Source organism: Fundulus heteroclitus, chromosome 1 (genome assembly GCF_011125445.2).
Source record: "Fundulus heteroclitus isolate FHET01 chromosome 1, MU-UCD_Fhet_4.1, whole genome shotgun sequence".
Classification (NCBI taxonomy): Eukaryota; Metazoa; Chordata; class Actinopteri; order Cyprinodontiformes; family Fundulidae; genus Fundulus; species Fundulus heteroclitus.
Window position 1 is genome coordinate 43,297,759 of NC_046361.1, and position 15,767 is coordinate 43,313,525.

At 45.3% G+C, this 15,767-nt stretch overlaps 2 protein-coding genes across 2 annotated transcripts in view; both read left to right on the forward strand.

The window, feature by feature from the left end:
* The window catches only part of LOC105920544 (potassium voltage-gated channel, Shal-related subfamily, member 1), a 52,497-nt gene extending 41,764 nt beyond the window's left edge, over positions 1–10,733 (forward strand). Inside the window, exons 5-9 of the mRNA XM_036143572.1 lie at positions 5,377–5,539; positions 5,909–5,992; positions 8,355–8,450; positions 8,666–8,916; positions 10,080–10,733. Coding sequence (XP_035999465.1) covers positions 5,377–5,539; positions 5,909–5,992; positions 8,355–8,450; positions 8,666–8,916; positions 10,080–10,287 — 802 coding nt within the window. The 3' untranslated portion in view covers positions 10,288–10,733. The remainder of the gene's footprint in view (positions 1–5,376; positions 5,540–5,908; positions 5,993–8,354; positions 8,451–8,665; positions 8,917–10,079) is intronic.
* LOC118564735 (potassium voltage-gated channel subfamily D member 1-like) overlaps positions 5,279–15,767 on the forward strand; it is a 19,637-nt gene continuing 9,148 nt past the window's right edge. The window contains exon 1 of the mRNA XM_036143580.1: positions 5,279–5,295. The gene's annotated coding sequence lies outside the window, so the exon portion shown is untranslated. The remainder of the gene's footprint in view (positions 5,296–15,767) is intronic.

Genomic DNA, 15,767 nt, shown 5'->3' on the forward strand with positions numbered 1-15,767 from the left:
CTAATATCGTCGACTCCCGTTGCTGAACAAGACACCGGCATCTGTGGGTTTTTTCTGTAAACAGTGGGGGGACCCTATGTGACGCTAACACTTTAATATTAGCTGATGACGTCACACCAAAGCAGGCACTGGAAATAGTAACGTTCCACATAGAGCTGGACGATATAGAAGAAAAGCTTATCGATAAAAAAATGCATATTGATCGATATTGATAATTATTGAAAATATTTAAAACCATATTTTATGTGCAGCTCTGCCTTTTATGATATTGCTAAATGATTTAACTTTAATAAAGAACACAAACACAGAATTCCAATTAAATCTTTATTTAACCAACTTTTTTAACCAAAACAGAATTTTTTTAAAGAAAAATAACTTAAGAGACCTGAGTTATGTTATTAAATACTGACAAAGAATAAACTAAATGACCAGTAAAATGACCAAAATAAATATATCAAATAAATAAATAAAATAGCCTTTTTAGGTGGGAATAGTACACTAGTTACTGCTCAGGTTTCATAACTGAGAGGCTGACACAGGGCTGAGGTCAGAGGTTGTGACGTGGGAACACACAGACTGCAGCTCATTTTGCACTGATTCTCTGCACTAGTTACACAATTTAGGGAGCGCTGTTAGAGAAAAACTTTATATCGCGAATCAAGAGTGGCGACTAATTGTCTGAAGCCAGGTTGTTCAGCTGCAGACAACAGCAGACATATCCATCACTATGAAGCACATTACTACATGCCTGATGTCCTTATGCTGCTTGGACGCTTTGTCATTTTATCACAAAGAAGGAAGCCCAGTAGCTGCTATACCTGCTTTGTTTTAGAAGAACCTCCAGAAGATTCCTAAGAAGACGCGCAGCAGCGCGGGGCTGAAACGGCTCGCGTTACTGCGGGATTGAGCGGCTGACGTGATGAAACAAGTTTTTACGTTACCAGACTTTGTTTTTACCGGTTCCTTGCAAGTTTTACAATCACTGGTTTATTTCTGTCAGACTGGTGAACTAGTAAAACCCGTTTTGGGACCGTTTCCCCCGCCGCTCCTTGCTGCGACATATTCACGTGCTCTGTGTTGTGGTTTGAGAGGGCGGGGCTTTGTGACGGCGTGCCTGGGTCCGCGATTACGATTGGTCGAGAGGAAGTAGTGACTGTAGCATCAACTAATATGATAGGCTGGAAGGAAGAAAGGAAAACTGTCTATCGAACTTTTATCGACCCTATTTTCTCCTATCACGCCACACGTCTATCGATCGATATATTTTGTTATTGAATTATCGTCCAGCCCTGGTTCCACATGACGGTTACCAATGGAAGGTCTAAAAAGCAACACGTACTGAAGCGAAGCACCAAGGTTTGGTAGTAATGGAGGAACACCGTTTGGTATTTGAAGCAAGTTTTGAACGATGAGCAACAGCCGCCATGGTACTCGGCCACAGACGTTTTTATGGCTCTATTTCCTTTGACGTAAAACACAGGATGATGGATGGCGTACCTCTCCTCACTTCCTGCTCAGAACCCCTTTTCATTGAAAATAAATGAAATGGGGTTGTTTTCTGTGACTCGTGTGCGATCAGGATAGAATTGGCTGAAACGAGACCTGGAGCAGTTATGAAGTTATGAAAGCAGAAGCTTGAGCCTACAAAATGACTGAAAACGGTTACTGTAGAGATAAATTTGTGTCGGTGAGGGGGAGTAAAAAACAGGTTCATGGCCTGACCTCCAGTCTAGTTCTTGGTATTTCCAGCAACATCTGCAGCACTTAACGCACGTTTTGGAGAAACGCAGCGATTATGAACATCACTGGCTTTGTAAAAAAAACACGGATTTGTCTACGAACAGAAAGCAGAGCTGTGTTTCTCAGTGAAAGCATTGCTTGCTGACTCCATTCATTCCTATGGGAGTTCTGGGCGTGGTTCTTGGTTAATGATGTTGCCAGGATGGCTGCAGATGAACACAGCACAGCTATGTCGCTCATTTTGACACATGTAGAGCGTATAATGCAGCGTAGACAGGATGATGAGAACGAGTCCAGTTTAGAGGTGGAATTATCGGACCGGCACCAGTAATGGGTCTGGACTCAGTGATTCTGACAAACATGCTCCTATCTGAACCCAGCATCAGCTCCACAGGTCAACCTTCAGTTTGTAATTAAAGGCTGTCAGTGGTCTCAGACGGAACCAGCCATGATGAGATGGTTCTGATCATCGGGCCGGCTCAGGTCCATTAGAGGTTCATTCTGCGCGTCTTGGCCTTGGACCCATTGCTGCAGATTTACAGCTGCTCTCTGCAGTAAAAACCCAATCAGGACGGTTTATAGCTGCCAGGGGATTCTGTTTGTGTCTTGGAAATAAAACAACTCTTGTTCCTGATCTCATTATTTTTCAGCTGCTTCTTGAACATTTCCTCTGCTTGCAGAAACCTTTTCTACATCACATCCTGTCTTTCATTAGTGTACCCACTGGGTGCAAAGCAAACTAATTAAATCTGTAAGGGTATGCCGTATTAGTCACAGACATGCATGACAGAATCAGACTCTTATTTTGTAAAGAGCATTTATTTGCTTTATTTTTGGAACGTTAACTCATTTTCTGTTTGGCCTTGAAGGCTTTGAAGGCTGGAAATAATGATTTCAGTTTATTTTAATATTCATCGCTCAGGTTCAATGTGTAAATACATTAATCCTCGCAAAAAGAAGAGGTTTGGATATTTAATTCAGTCAGAACCATCATTCTCTTCGTTGGTTACATAAATGTTTTAGGGTCTGTTCTCTTATTTTCTTTCAAATTTAATATTTTAAATTCAAATCTGATTGAATTTGACTTTGTAAAGCGCCTTGAGATGACATGTTTCATGAATTGGCACTATATAAATAAAATTTAATTGAATTGAATTCCTCAATGGCTTGTGCCCCCCTACCTTTCTGAGCTGCTGCTCACTTTTAATTCACTTTAACTACCTTAAATTTCTACCTTAGCTTGTCTGTGTTTTACTTTTCTATTTTAATTTTGCTGTTTTTCTCAGTTGCATATACAGCACTTTGACCTCTGTTATTATAACGATAAATGAAGGCGGTACGTTATTCACTCTAAGCCGAACATTCTGGGGTAAAATCTGCAGAAATGCTCCAATCTAAACTGGGAATCACTGACTGGACTGCAGGTTCAGAACCAGGTTCCCCAGCAGACTGATGCCCCATACGGACAGAATTAATCTCTTTTCATGGTCACCGTGAACTAACTGCACCATCTGCACCATCATCCGGTCCGTTCATTGCTGCCACACATCCTGCAGATACTTGAACTATTCAGAACTTTTCTGCACATAGAAAAGGTCTTTTCTGGTTTGCTGCTACATTCCTGATATTTCTATTTCTGTCTTTTATGTTCTGTTTCTACTCGGAGCCTTGCAGTGAAGTTTTGCTGTAATACACGTTATGAACATGCAGCTGGATGACAGTAAACTCTGAGAGCTCTCCCAGGTCCGGAGACGGTTCTGCTCCCTGTTCTGTGGTTTGAGCTGCTGTATCTAAAGAATCGACGAACCGAAGCATTAATCAGGTTAGCTGGGTAAATTAAGCTCTGCAGCAGGAGTCTAGAACCGTCTTCTCCTGAAGTCCAGAACCAACAGACAACACGGATGTCCCAGCTGGGTTTCCCGGGTTAACGAGGTTCCTGAGGTCCAGGATTTTGGATCCAGGATGAACCAGTGAGAATATTTTTATTCTCACTGGTTCTAAATATTTATATTTAGACACTAAAGTAAAATTCATCCAGGCGCAGGTTGGACTCCTCCAGGTTCTGCTCCTTCTCTCAGGTTCTGTTTGTGGTGCTGATGGAAAAGCACGGAGGATCATGACTGACAGAACCAGATCACCAGATCCGGATCCCTCGTAGACACCTTGTGTCCATGTTCTGTCTGTGTGGGGAGAGGAAGACGTCTGGGCAGCGCCGGTAACTCTGCAGAACCGGGTCAATTCAGAACCTGAACTGAGCTTCAGAAAGTTTCTACTCTGTATTCCAGTTTTTATCACGCCGACCCAGAAGTAGCTGCAGGGTTTAAAGCAGAATCAGAAGATATGAGCATTAACTGCTGCGACGAGCCGAGGACCTTTGAGCGTCTTTTCCTCCATATCTGATCTACTTTAATACTTCTTTAATTCCCTGAAGATCTGCTGCACTGAAGCTTCACCGCTGCAGGTCTTATCCTCTCACCTCTGGTTCTGCTGGCAGAACCTCAGGCTGAGATGAGAGAAACTAAAGCTTTCAGCAGCACATGGACCTACTGAGCTTCAGGTTCCCTGTCCACCGTTTCACCTGATGCCAGCATTTGTCTGGGTGCTTCTGTGCCGGACCTACATTGGAACAACAAGCAAGGTTCTGACGGGTTCTTGGGGTTCATAACGGACCCAACCTCCAAACATCAAAGGGAATGATGGCTGAACCGCAGTAAGACATGAAGTCTAGGAGACAGCTGCAGGAATGGACCTGAGACAGAACCTGAGTCAGAACCTGAGAGTGGACCTGAGAGTGGACCTGAGACAGAACCTGAGACAGAACCTGAGACAGAACCTGAGAGTGGACCTGAGTCAGAACCTGAGAATGGACCTGAGACAGAACCTGAGACAGAACCTGAGAATGGACCTGAGACAGAACCAGAGTCAGAACCTGAGAGTGGACCTGAGAGTAGACCTGAGACAGAACCTGAGAATGGACCTGAGACAGAACCTGAGAATGGACCTGAGACAGAACCTGAGTCAGAACCTGAGACAGAACCTGAGTCAGAACCTGAGACAGAACTCAAAGTGTCTGTAGTGCAAACAGGTCTCTTTATAACTCGTGTTTATCATCTCTAATTTTAGGGCCCAAATAAGCAAATTCACTTTCAGAAACAAGCTCAAAAAACCGTAACCCGGAAATCCTGAAATTTACGAGCGACTTTAGAAAAAATAAGCCCAAAGTCGCATGAAATAAGCGGACCTGGCAACGGTCAGCGCGGGTCTGTTTTGCTACAGTCTCTTGGGTTCTTGGAACTATGGGAAGCACCGAGGGTAAAAAAAAAAAACAGCCTGCAAAGTGCTGCAGGGAAAAAAAGATTAACATGCATCAAAAAAAATGTTGGCGTTATGTTAACGCGTTAATAACACATTAAAACTGACAGCGCTAGTCCAGATGTATCTGGCTGGAGACGGCAGGAATCAGCACGCCTAGGCAGCCTCAGCTGTCACACCCCACCGTGACCCACACTGCCCGGTTCTATCCAGCGGTTCCACCAGACTTTGTTCAGAGGCTGGGTTTGGTTTCTTCTGGGTTTCTGACGCTGCTTCCCAACGTTGACGAGAACCTAAAGGTTAAAGCTGCGTTTCTCTCTGCAGCTACGGAGACATGGTCCCAAGCACCATCGCAGGGAAGATCTTCGGGTCCATCTGCTCCCTCAGCGGCGTGCTGGTGATCGCCCTTCCTGTGCCGGTCATCGTGTCCAACTTCAGCCGGATCTACCACCAGAACCAGCGAGCGGACAAGATGAGAGCCCAGCAGGTCAGAAGCATCTGGTTTTAGATCCTGACGGGTAGATTTATCCGTCGTCATTATATGTTTAACAGGTGAAATCCCAGAGTGCGCTCACTGCCAGGTCAGGTGACTTCACACATGTGGCTCCGCCCACAGAAAGTAGGTCCAGAAGGTGAAGGTCCATCCAGAACAAACAGTGAGATGCATAAAAACAAAGCTAATTTCCCTTTAGGATTGATGAATTGTTCAGGGTTTGAATTTATTCACTTTGTCCATTTTTACACAATCAGCACAAAGTGAAGCTCGACAATCCCAGTTAATTCACCTGAGAGCTGGCAGCTGGTTACAGCGTGTGTGTGTTTGCTGATGCTGTTGTTTTCCTGTTTCCTTTCACAGAAAGTGCGTTTGGCTCGGATCCGCATGGCAAAGAAAGGAACGACCAACGCCTTCCTCCAGTACAAAGAGGACCACACTCTTGGAGTGAGACGCACGCGCAGAGACATCCATGTTTTACATACTTACTGGGGACCTTGCCTTGACTTCCAATGATTTTTAACACTTGCTATGGCCTAACAAAGAAGGTCCTCACTTTGGTGGTAAAATATGAATATCTCAATTAGCTGCAAGTACAAGTACACACACACACACACACACACACACACACACACACACACACACATACACGCATACATGCACAGACAGACATCTTTGTTTAATGTGCATAGTGAGGACCGTGCCTTGACTTCCATTCATCTTCAAGCCTATCCCTGATCTTTCTGGGTTTATACCGAACCCTGACCTAAACCTAACTGATACCTTAGTGCTAAACCTATCCCCTAGGTTAAGGTCCTCAGTTTAGTGGTAAAATATGAATATTTCACTCAGCTGCAGGCACAAGAACATACACACACCTAGACACCCTGAGAGGACGAATGAACAAAGGTCAGGCAGGGATGGGGCAGCTGGAGGACTTCCTTCAGGAGAGCTTCCTTCTCTTTCTTAGTTTGTCTCGTCATCCTGACCAGAACTACAGACACTAACCTCCTGGCTCTGCCTGGCTGAAGCCTTTGAGGACTCAGATCTCTAACATTCGCCCATAAGACTACAACGAAAACTGTAAGATTTCCCTCCAGATGCAGAACAAGCTGCAGGGCATCAGGTTCAGGTATTGCAGAGCCTCCCAGCTTTCACCTCAGCTCTGATAAAGTTTCCTTCGCTGTTTTAGCTTCATCGTACCTCTTTAGGTGTTTCAGGCTGACGGATTAAAAGTTTCACAGAAACAGGTTTTAGCTATAAGTAAGCTTGATGGAGTGAACGGATCTCAGACCCGCAATGCTCCTCATGAGACCAAATCCACCTTCAGCGCTGAGCAGGAACCAAGGATTTAAAAAGGGCTTAAAGAGGGTAATGAAGAGGAGGATTAGGGCCGTGCAGGGGAAGGAAAAGTGAAAAATAAAAGGATAGGAAGTAGGAAAAGTTCTCCTTTTGTTTGATGAGAAACAGCAGAGGAGTAAAAGCAAACCGTAAGAAACGAGACGCATCTGAAACATCAACCTTCAGTTTTTCACATTTTAAACACGAAACAAGTCCTGCAGACCAAAGCAGCATCTCTGATGTGAAGCTGCAATGCCTCACTTTGATTTGACTGCAGCCCCAGAGGAGGAATATGAGCAGCTGGGTGAGAGCCGGGGTCCATCCTGGACAGGTCGCCCGTCCACCTGTCCCACCTGTCCCACCTGTCCCACCAGCCCTACTCTGCTCCAGCCGGCTTTAATCAGAGTTAAACTGCTACTCAGCTGGGCTAGAAAAGCCAGAAACACTTCCTGGAGGCCTTTAAACTTCATCCCTCGGCTTGTTTGTGTCACTAAACACAGAAGTCTGTGACAAATGCTCAAGAGTAAAAAAGTAAATAAATCATAAATAAAAACATAAAACCAAAATAATGTAAAATATTATATGTATTAAGTATTATTGTATTAACAATACAATAATAATATGATAATATGAAGTTGTTTGCCTCACAGAGTTAAAATGTAAGGCTTTATGAAGATGTTTTCATACACGGCAGGAACTACAAGAAGGACTTTAAAGCGCAAAACTGCAGACTTTTGAGCGCTGTGAATTATTTAATTGGTTCTATTTTGGGTATTCCCGCTTTGCTGATTCAATGACCTTTGCTCAGAGGAGCTGGCAGCCCTGCCTCTCTGCTTTACCCCCGGGAGAAGGCAGAGATCTCCCCGACACGGTGGTTCGACCAGCAGCCGTGAACACTTTGAACCACTGAAAGCTGTTAAGTTTTCTCATTAGGGATAAAATTCAACAGCTTTCAGTGTAAAGCGAGAGAAAGGCTCATTAAATCTGCAGATCAGATTCAGGTTATTAAACCCAGTGCAGCCGTCTGCATCTAGAAAGATAAATTGTCCCTTCTCTTTTCTTTTGTTTCCATCAATAAAATATATATAAAACTTTATTTTAGTTTGATCTACTCCGTTCATGGTGGTCCTTGATGTTAATGCCGTCGTCTTTTTCTTGTACTCTGCTCTGCCGCTCTTTAGCCAAACAACCATGGACACACTCATAGCTAAGGGTGATTATTAACCTAACAGTCATGTTTAAGGACTGCGAGAGGAAGCCAGAGTACTCAGAGAGAACCCACACATGCGCAGGGAGAACATGCAAACTCCCTGCAGAAAGACCCCTGGGGTTGAACCCAGGATCTTCTGGCTGCGAGGCACTAACAGCCCCTGTGCAGCCGGACTTCATGCATGTTTCTGTAAAAGCAAAAACCGGTCATTGATTCCAGGTTTGACGGAGGATCGGTTTGTTTCTACTGTGTTTTCAGGACAGAGACAGCGGCAGCACGGCTCTGTGTGTGAAGAACCGCTCAGCATTCGAGCATCAGCACCACCACCTGCTTCACTGTCTGGAAAAGACCACGGTGAGGCTGGATCAACGGCTTCATGTCGATGGTCCTCAGACTAACTAGACCTTCACATGAAACAGACCACACAGGTAGAAAGGGAAAGACGTGAACGGTACCATGAGATGAGCCAGAATGACTCTAATGAAATCTGGTTTGTGGACGTTTGACGCCTCTTTAAACAGAAGGTTGGAGTATTAATGTCTGTTTCTGCCTCCATCCCGTTCTCACAGAACCACGAGTTCACAGACGAGATGACCTACAGCGAGCTCTGCATGACCGAGTCGGTGGGCTTCAGGACCAGCCGCAGCACCTCCCTGTCCAGCCAGCAGGGGGCGCAGAACAACTCCACAGGTTGCTGCCCCCGCCGGGCGCGCAGGAGAGCCGCCATGCGCCTGGCTAACTCCACGGTGTCCGTCAGCCGGGGGAGTGTCCAGGAGCTGGACACGCTGCACTTTAAAACCACCGCCATACCGCCGCAAACGTAAATCCCTGCTCTGCACACAAAAACACATCAGATACAAAAACGGCCAAAGACCAGGATCTCCTCGTTAGTGAGAAATGTAAAGGTCCCTGTGTTTAGCTGAAGACGTGTAGCTTGATTTTATACAGAAGCAGTAGGGAATGAGTCCATCTTTAAGCAGTCAGTCTGCTGCTAATCCCAGTTCTGTTTCCCGGGTAGCGTTATTCCCTGGATGGGTGGTTCAGGGATGAGCGCCCTGCTCCTGTCATGTGTCACAGCTGCAACACACCGGACAGGACTGGCTGAATAACCAGCCTGTCACCAAGTTCTGCAGAGGCCTGCTGGTTTATTGGGGATTAGTCGTGAATTTCCATCGACACAGGCTCAAATATACCCCCCCCCCCCCCGCATTGGGCTAATACTTCTGCAGCCAATCACAACTTGTAGGGTGTTTGGAAAAGGTTTTAGACGACAAGCCCTTGCCATCAATGCAGCTGGATGCAACCACTACTCATAATTAGGGTTGAACTAATTGGTCTGTTGCTAATGACCCTGAAATTAACCAGAATCCACAGATTTTCAGCAGGATTAAGGCTGGAGTTTAAAGAAGGTGACTTCAGGAGATACTCCAGCTTTGTCCAGTAAAACCAGCCAGATGTGTGTTTGGACCGTCGTCCTGCCAGACAGTGTCTCTGTTCACAAGATTTACATCAATGGCCTCAATGACAAGAAGAAGAAGTGGTAATGCGAAGCTTTTAGAGCTCAGAACACCGTGCCAGGCATGGTGGTGGCAGCATCATGCTGGGTGGTTGGCTGGCTGTTAGTGCTACTGATACTTTGCTTAAAGACGAGGGAGGGAAGAAGCAGGACTACCTTCAGTATTTCCGGCTTTCACTCAGATCAGCAGTGGTTGAAACTGTGATCCAGCAGGACAATGGTCCCAAACACAGATCCAAACTGGGTTTACGGATGAAGCAGGACGGGAGACCTGTTGATCATTAATGGACCAAGATCAACGTCCAGGTCTGTGGCAGGAAGCCCAGTAGTTTACTGAGCTCTACCAGTTCAGCGGACCAGGATGAGGCCAGGCGTTTGTTAATGTCCTCAGAACTAGACCACACAGATCCGTGTTTCTGCTTCCTGTCAGAAGGTGACCTTGATCTCTATCTCTGTCTCTCTCCCAGTCGATCCAGTCTGAACGCCCAGCCTGACGACCTGAAGCTGAACTGTGGCGAGCAGGATTTCAGCGCCGCCATCATCAGCATCCCCACGCCACCTGCCAACACGCCTGATGAGAGTCTGCCCCCATCGCCGGCGCCCCTCGCCGGCATCCTGAGGAACACCCGGGCCACCGCCTACACCCACGACACCGTCAAAATCTCCTCTCTATAACCTTTGATTCCTCCCCCTCCCCCCCTCCCCCTCAGAAACGCTCGCCCTCTGAACCGCTGATCCTGGATCCGGCCCGCAGGCTGACAGCTGGGACTGCTCTGATCCTTGGACAAGATGTTCGGGATGAGCCCGAAACAGGAACTTTAGAGAAGGATTTATCCTCCAGAGAACAGCTAGGAAGCAGAAGACTCCTCCGTTTCAACACTTCCACACACTTTTCACCCCGACACAGTTCATCATGAGAGGCAGGAGCGTCCTGGACCGCCTGACACCAGCCGCAGCTTTGGGTTCTTTGGGTTTATTCCTGCTCTGGGTCTAAATGGGATGGATGGAAAAGGGCTGCTCTGGAATGCCGTCTCACTTTCCATCAAGAAAGGAACCGCTTGTGGGAACGAGTCGACTCAGAGGGAGTTTCTTGGATCGAACTGTTAGCTGAGTGGTGCGACCCGGTTTTAAGTGAGAACTGGTTCTGATTCTGGATTAAATCCAACCCAGGAGCTGGAAATATGAATCTTCAGGATTTGGCTGCATGTTTGGACCATTTCTCACTAATTCAGTAACCGAAGCCCGTTTGGGCTCTTTGGTTCTGAAGAACAGAACATGATTGGCGGGAACTCTCAGGATTATCAGATAAAGAATTTAAAGCTGCTGCTCAAACCAACTGACCTGCCAACCAAACAGAACTGAACCGGACCGAACTGATTCTGCCCTTCTCCTCCTGCAATGATCTGAACCTTTTGAAGACGGGATAAACGGGCTCTGATCTGAGCTGCTCTGGTTCTGTAGCTCCGTAGTGTTCGATGCGGACCGAGAGCCTTCTACTCTTTAAAATATGCAACGTAACAGGAACAGTGTGTGTTAAAATCTCCAGAAATTACTGCAGGGAACAAACAGGGAAGAAGTTTTCACAGAGAGGACTGAAGCTCCTCAGCAGGAGGTCCCGCTGGTCCGGTTGACGTGCACCTTTCTGTCAGCTGGTCAGAACCTCCAGGGCTAAAAGCTTTCCATCAACCTGACAGCAGCCGACGCCAGGAAGGTCACATGACCAATGCGCCGCCTCTGCTTTCACACGTAAAGATGGCCGAAACGTTCTGTCAAGCAATAATGCCAAACTGCTCCTGTTGTTCCCACCTTCTAGACTTTAGTCCTGATTAGCGGTCCTGGTAGGAAGGAGTCAGCGGCCTGTAGCACACAGCGCCACCTACAGACCACACAAGGAAAGGACATGTGACCACAGAGCTAAGGTCCGATTTGTTCCTCGTCCAAAGACAGAACCAGTCAGAGGCACCAGTCAGTCTATCAGGACAGAATAAATATCCCCCAGTTGACCATGAGCCTGGAGATGAATGGCTTGCCTCACCGTTACAGTCCTGGTTCTGGGGAGATTGTTGTAGAGTTCTGGTCTTCAACCTGGTTCTGCTCAGCTTTCTGAGGTCTGGACTTTGACTAGTCCATTGCAGAACCTCCTTGTCTTTTACGTCCATGCTGTTGTAGCTCTGCTGCTGTGTTTGGGACCACGGTTCGGTTCTGTTTGTGACCCAGTCTGGGCCCAGTTTCAGTGTTGGACACATGGACTCATAGTTGACTGTAGAATACTTTGGTCTACAGAAGTTCTCGGTTCCTTCAGTGGCTGCAGATTAAAAAAAAAAAGCCCAAAGCATCGCCCTCCTCCACCGTGCTCTACGGTTAGGACGAGGCGCAGGTTTTCCTCCAAACATGTTCTGACCTTGGCCCGAGTCGGCAGGACCGCCACTCCTGGGAAGGGTGGCCGCTGTCTGGGACGTTCTCCTCATGGAGGAACCTTCCTCTCCGCAGGATGACGGTCTTCAGACGGTTTGGACCTTATGAGCCTGTGTTCAGCTATGCTTTCATCTGTGAGGAGGTGTCCTGCTCCACATGGTTCTGTTTGTGTTTCTGTGGTTGGATCAGAGCCTTCGGTCGCTCTTTGTTCCACATCAATCAGAGAAACTTCTGGATCTGCTTTAGACCTGGTGGTGGATCACTGTCCTTCAGCAATCGGGTTTCTTCAGGCCGTTCACTCTTCTAGGCTTGAGTTGATGAACTCTGTTGCTTGTTTCTCTCATAATATCTGGCAACCCTGAAGCAGAGGCTTTATCCAAAGATCAGGAGTACTGTTTGGTTCTGATCCGTAGGGAATTACTGGACCTCTGGTAGACGGCTGCTGTCTCCAGGCTGGCCACTAGGAGTCAGAACCTTTGACCAAGTTCACGGCTACAAACAAGAAGGGTGGCTTCAGATTCCTGCGCTCACATCGTATTAAAACAGGCTGACAAGTAACAGAAACTACAGTTAATGACAAAAAAGGCGATATTCAGGGGAAAAGGTGAGAACAGCAACAGAACGGACAGGCGAGTACTGAAAGAGGCGGTTCTGGTCTATTAATCAACACGGATCATTTAAAATAACCCTGCATAAATGTAGTATAATGAAGATGTTTAAAGCTGAACAAACATTATTTTTATTGCTTGAGGAGGGTTTCAGCTACCAGATGAAAGCTGTTTGCTCCCCTGGAGGCTCCTGGAGCTGGTGGAGGTCCCGGCAGGAAGGTGCACGTCGTTGGCCTCATGGGGCCTGAGCTGGGAGAGCCAGGAGACAGAGGGACCGCTGTAACATATTTTGTATCATAAACGCATCTTCTGGACCAAAAAGACCAAAAAAGGAGAAAAAGGTTAAATGGAGGGCACCAGCCTCCTGTCTGGTGTTCCTCTGCGCATGAGCCTCGTACCGTAGAAGTAGCACCGCTGATCATTTATCAACCTTATCGGAGAAAAGATCAAAAACAACACAGTGAGGAACAAACTCGCATCTTCTGTTGTTTTGCATGATGGTGTTGGTTCTGTTGAATTCCTTCCTTCCTTCCTTCCTTCCTTCCCTACATTCCTTCCTTTCTTCCTTCCTTCATCTCCTATATTCCTTCCTTCCTTCCTTCATTTCCTTCCTTCCTTCCATCAATTCCTTAATATCTGTTCTTCCTTCCTTCCTTCATTCATTTCCTTTCTCCTTCCTTTCTTCATTTCTTCCTTCATTCCTTCCTTCCTCCTTCATTTCCTTCCTTCCTTCCTTCCTTCCATCAATTCCTTAATATCTGTTCTTCCTTCCTTCCATTCATTCATTTCCTTTCTTCCTTCCTTTCTTCATTCCTTCCTTCATTCCTTCCTTAATGTCTGTTTCTTCTTTCCTTTCTTCATTTCTTTCCTTCAATCAATTCCTTAATATCTGTTCTTCCTTCCTTCCTCCATTTCTTCCTTTCTTCCTTCCTTCCTCCATTCCTTCCTTCCTCCATCCCTTCCTTCCCTCCTTCCTTCCTTTATTCATTTATTTCCTTCCTTCTGTCCTTCCTTCCCTCCTTTATTCCTTCATTTCTCTCCTTCCTCCCCCCCTCCCTCCCTTCCTCCCTTGCTTCCTTCCTTCCTTCCTGGAACTTTTCCAGGTGAGTTTTTGCTCCGTTGAGAAAAAATCAAGCAAATTATACCAACGAGTTCCTGAATCCAGGACCAATCAGGCATGCTCCTCCAGAATGTGTGTGTGTGTGTGTGTGTGTGTGTGTGTGTGTGTGTGTGTGTGTGTGTGTGTGTGTGTGTGTGTGTGTGTGTGTGTGTGTGTGTGTGTGTGTGTGTGTGTGGTGAGCAGTCACAATTATGCATGGATACCGTTGTAGGTATTGTTCCTGTTTTCTCCGGCAGCAGCACCACGAGAGACGAGACTGAACTGGAACTTTTCACGTCGTCTTCAGAAACATTTTTTATTTTTTTCAGAAACATTTCTGCAGGTTTTTTTTTTTTTAACTGCAGCTTCCAGACTCAAAGCAGGATCCTGGATCAGTGCAGGAACACAGAAAAGCTTCAGGAGGTTTATTAACATCCCAACAAACGCAACAAGATTCACTTCAGTGGAATAAATGATTTCCACCTTCCTCCTAAATTACTTTTAGTCAAATAAACAGGGACAAATTGGATTTTAAATACTAATTAAATTGACTTACAGAAATATATCAATGCCAAAATAATACATAAATAAATAAAAACAATTTAACACAATAGATGTTAAATTATTAATTATAGTTTAATAGACATTAATGTATGCCACATTTCATGGCAATAAACATAAAAAGAAGTGATTTGTAAAGTTTTTATGTTTTTTAACATATTTTTGTTGCTTTGTTGGAATGTGTATTAATTGAGCTGTTTCTATGATTCTGGCCTGGCTCCTAGTTTAGTTCCTCCTCAGACAATAAAAACACGCAGGCTGGACGTCTGCAGGAATCCTGCCGACGTCATCGTGCTGCCTGTTCAGCTCTAACCGGAGGACGACTAGCAGCATGATCCAAACATTATCTGCATTATTCAACAACTGCAACACTGACTGTTTTTCTGTTTTACAGCCATAAACTCCTACAGGTTCCACCTTAAATGAAACTTTACAAATCTGCGCCATAAACCTTTTATATGTTTCAGAGACATCAGAACATAAACTGCTGAGTTTTTACTGTCATTGTTTTTATCTGGCTTTTCATTTACGTCTTTTGTTTTTTATTTAAAAAGGTAGCAAAGCTGCTCAGTAATCTTCCAGCAGCTGCTTTGTTCTTTGAATCTGGAAGCATTGGGTTTTATTCTGGGGCTTTGACCTTTGAGCTGACAGATAAATCATTTGATTTTTTCTAATGGACACCGACGTGATGATGATGATGATGATGGTCATGATGATGATGATGATGGTGATAATGATGATGATAATGATGATGATGGTGATCATAGTGATGATGATGATGATGATGATGATAGTGATGATGATGGTGATCATAATGATGATGATGATGATGATGATGATAATGATGATGATAATGATGATGATGATGGTGATGAAGTTCAGTCTCCTAATGGCGGTGGGTGGTGGCAGCGAAGGAGAAAACAGCTTTAAAGCACAGAGGTGTATATTCCAGTCCACTAATAAAGACAAATGGAAACTGAAGGTGTCTGCTGGATTTCTTTTCGGGTTGAAACTCTCCGGCTCCCCCTGCTGGTCACACAGGGACAGAAGGACTTCCTGTTTGACCAGGAAAACTTAACGAACTTGCTGCCATCTAGCGGTCATTGCGTGAAACAACCAGAACCAGAACCAGCTTTATTGGCCAGTTATGTGAACACATATGAGGAATTTGACTCTGGATTATACAATGCTCACGATGTCCTCATGTATACAGAAATAACACAATACATGTGTTATTATTGCTGACAGCAAAGATCAAACTTTTTCATTTTAATGTAAAATATGTTTGTATTTATATGTTCTCAAAAACATTAAAGGAGTAATTTAAAAAACAGGTAAAAGAGGATTAAGAGTATGACTAAATAAAAACTCTGATCTATTTTAGCTTTCATCCATGCGACAGGCGTGTCACGTGGTCCATATAGCGGCCAGTTAACCAATCAGAGAGCCTGGTTTGTTTCTGAGCAGCAGAC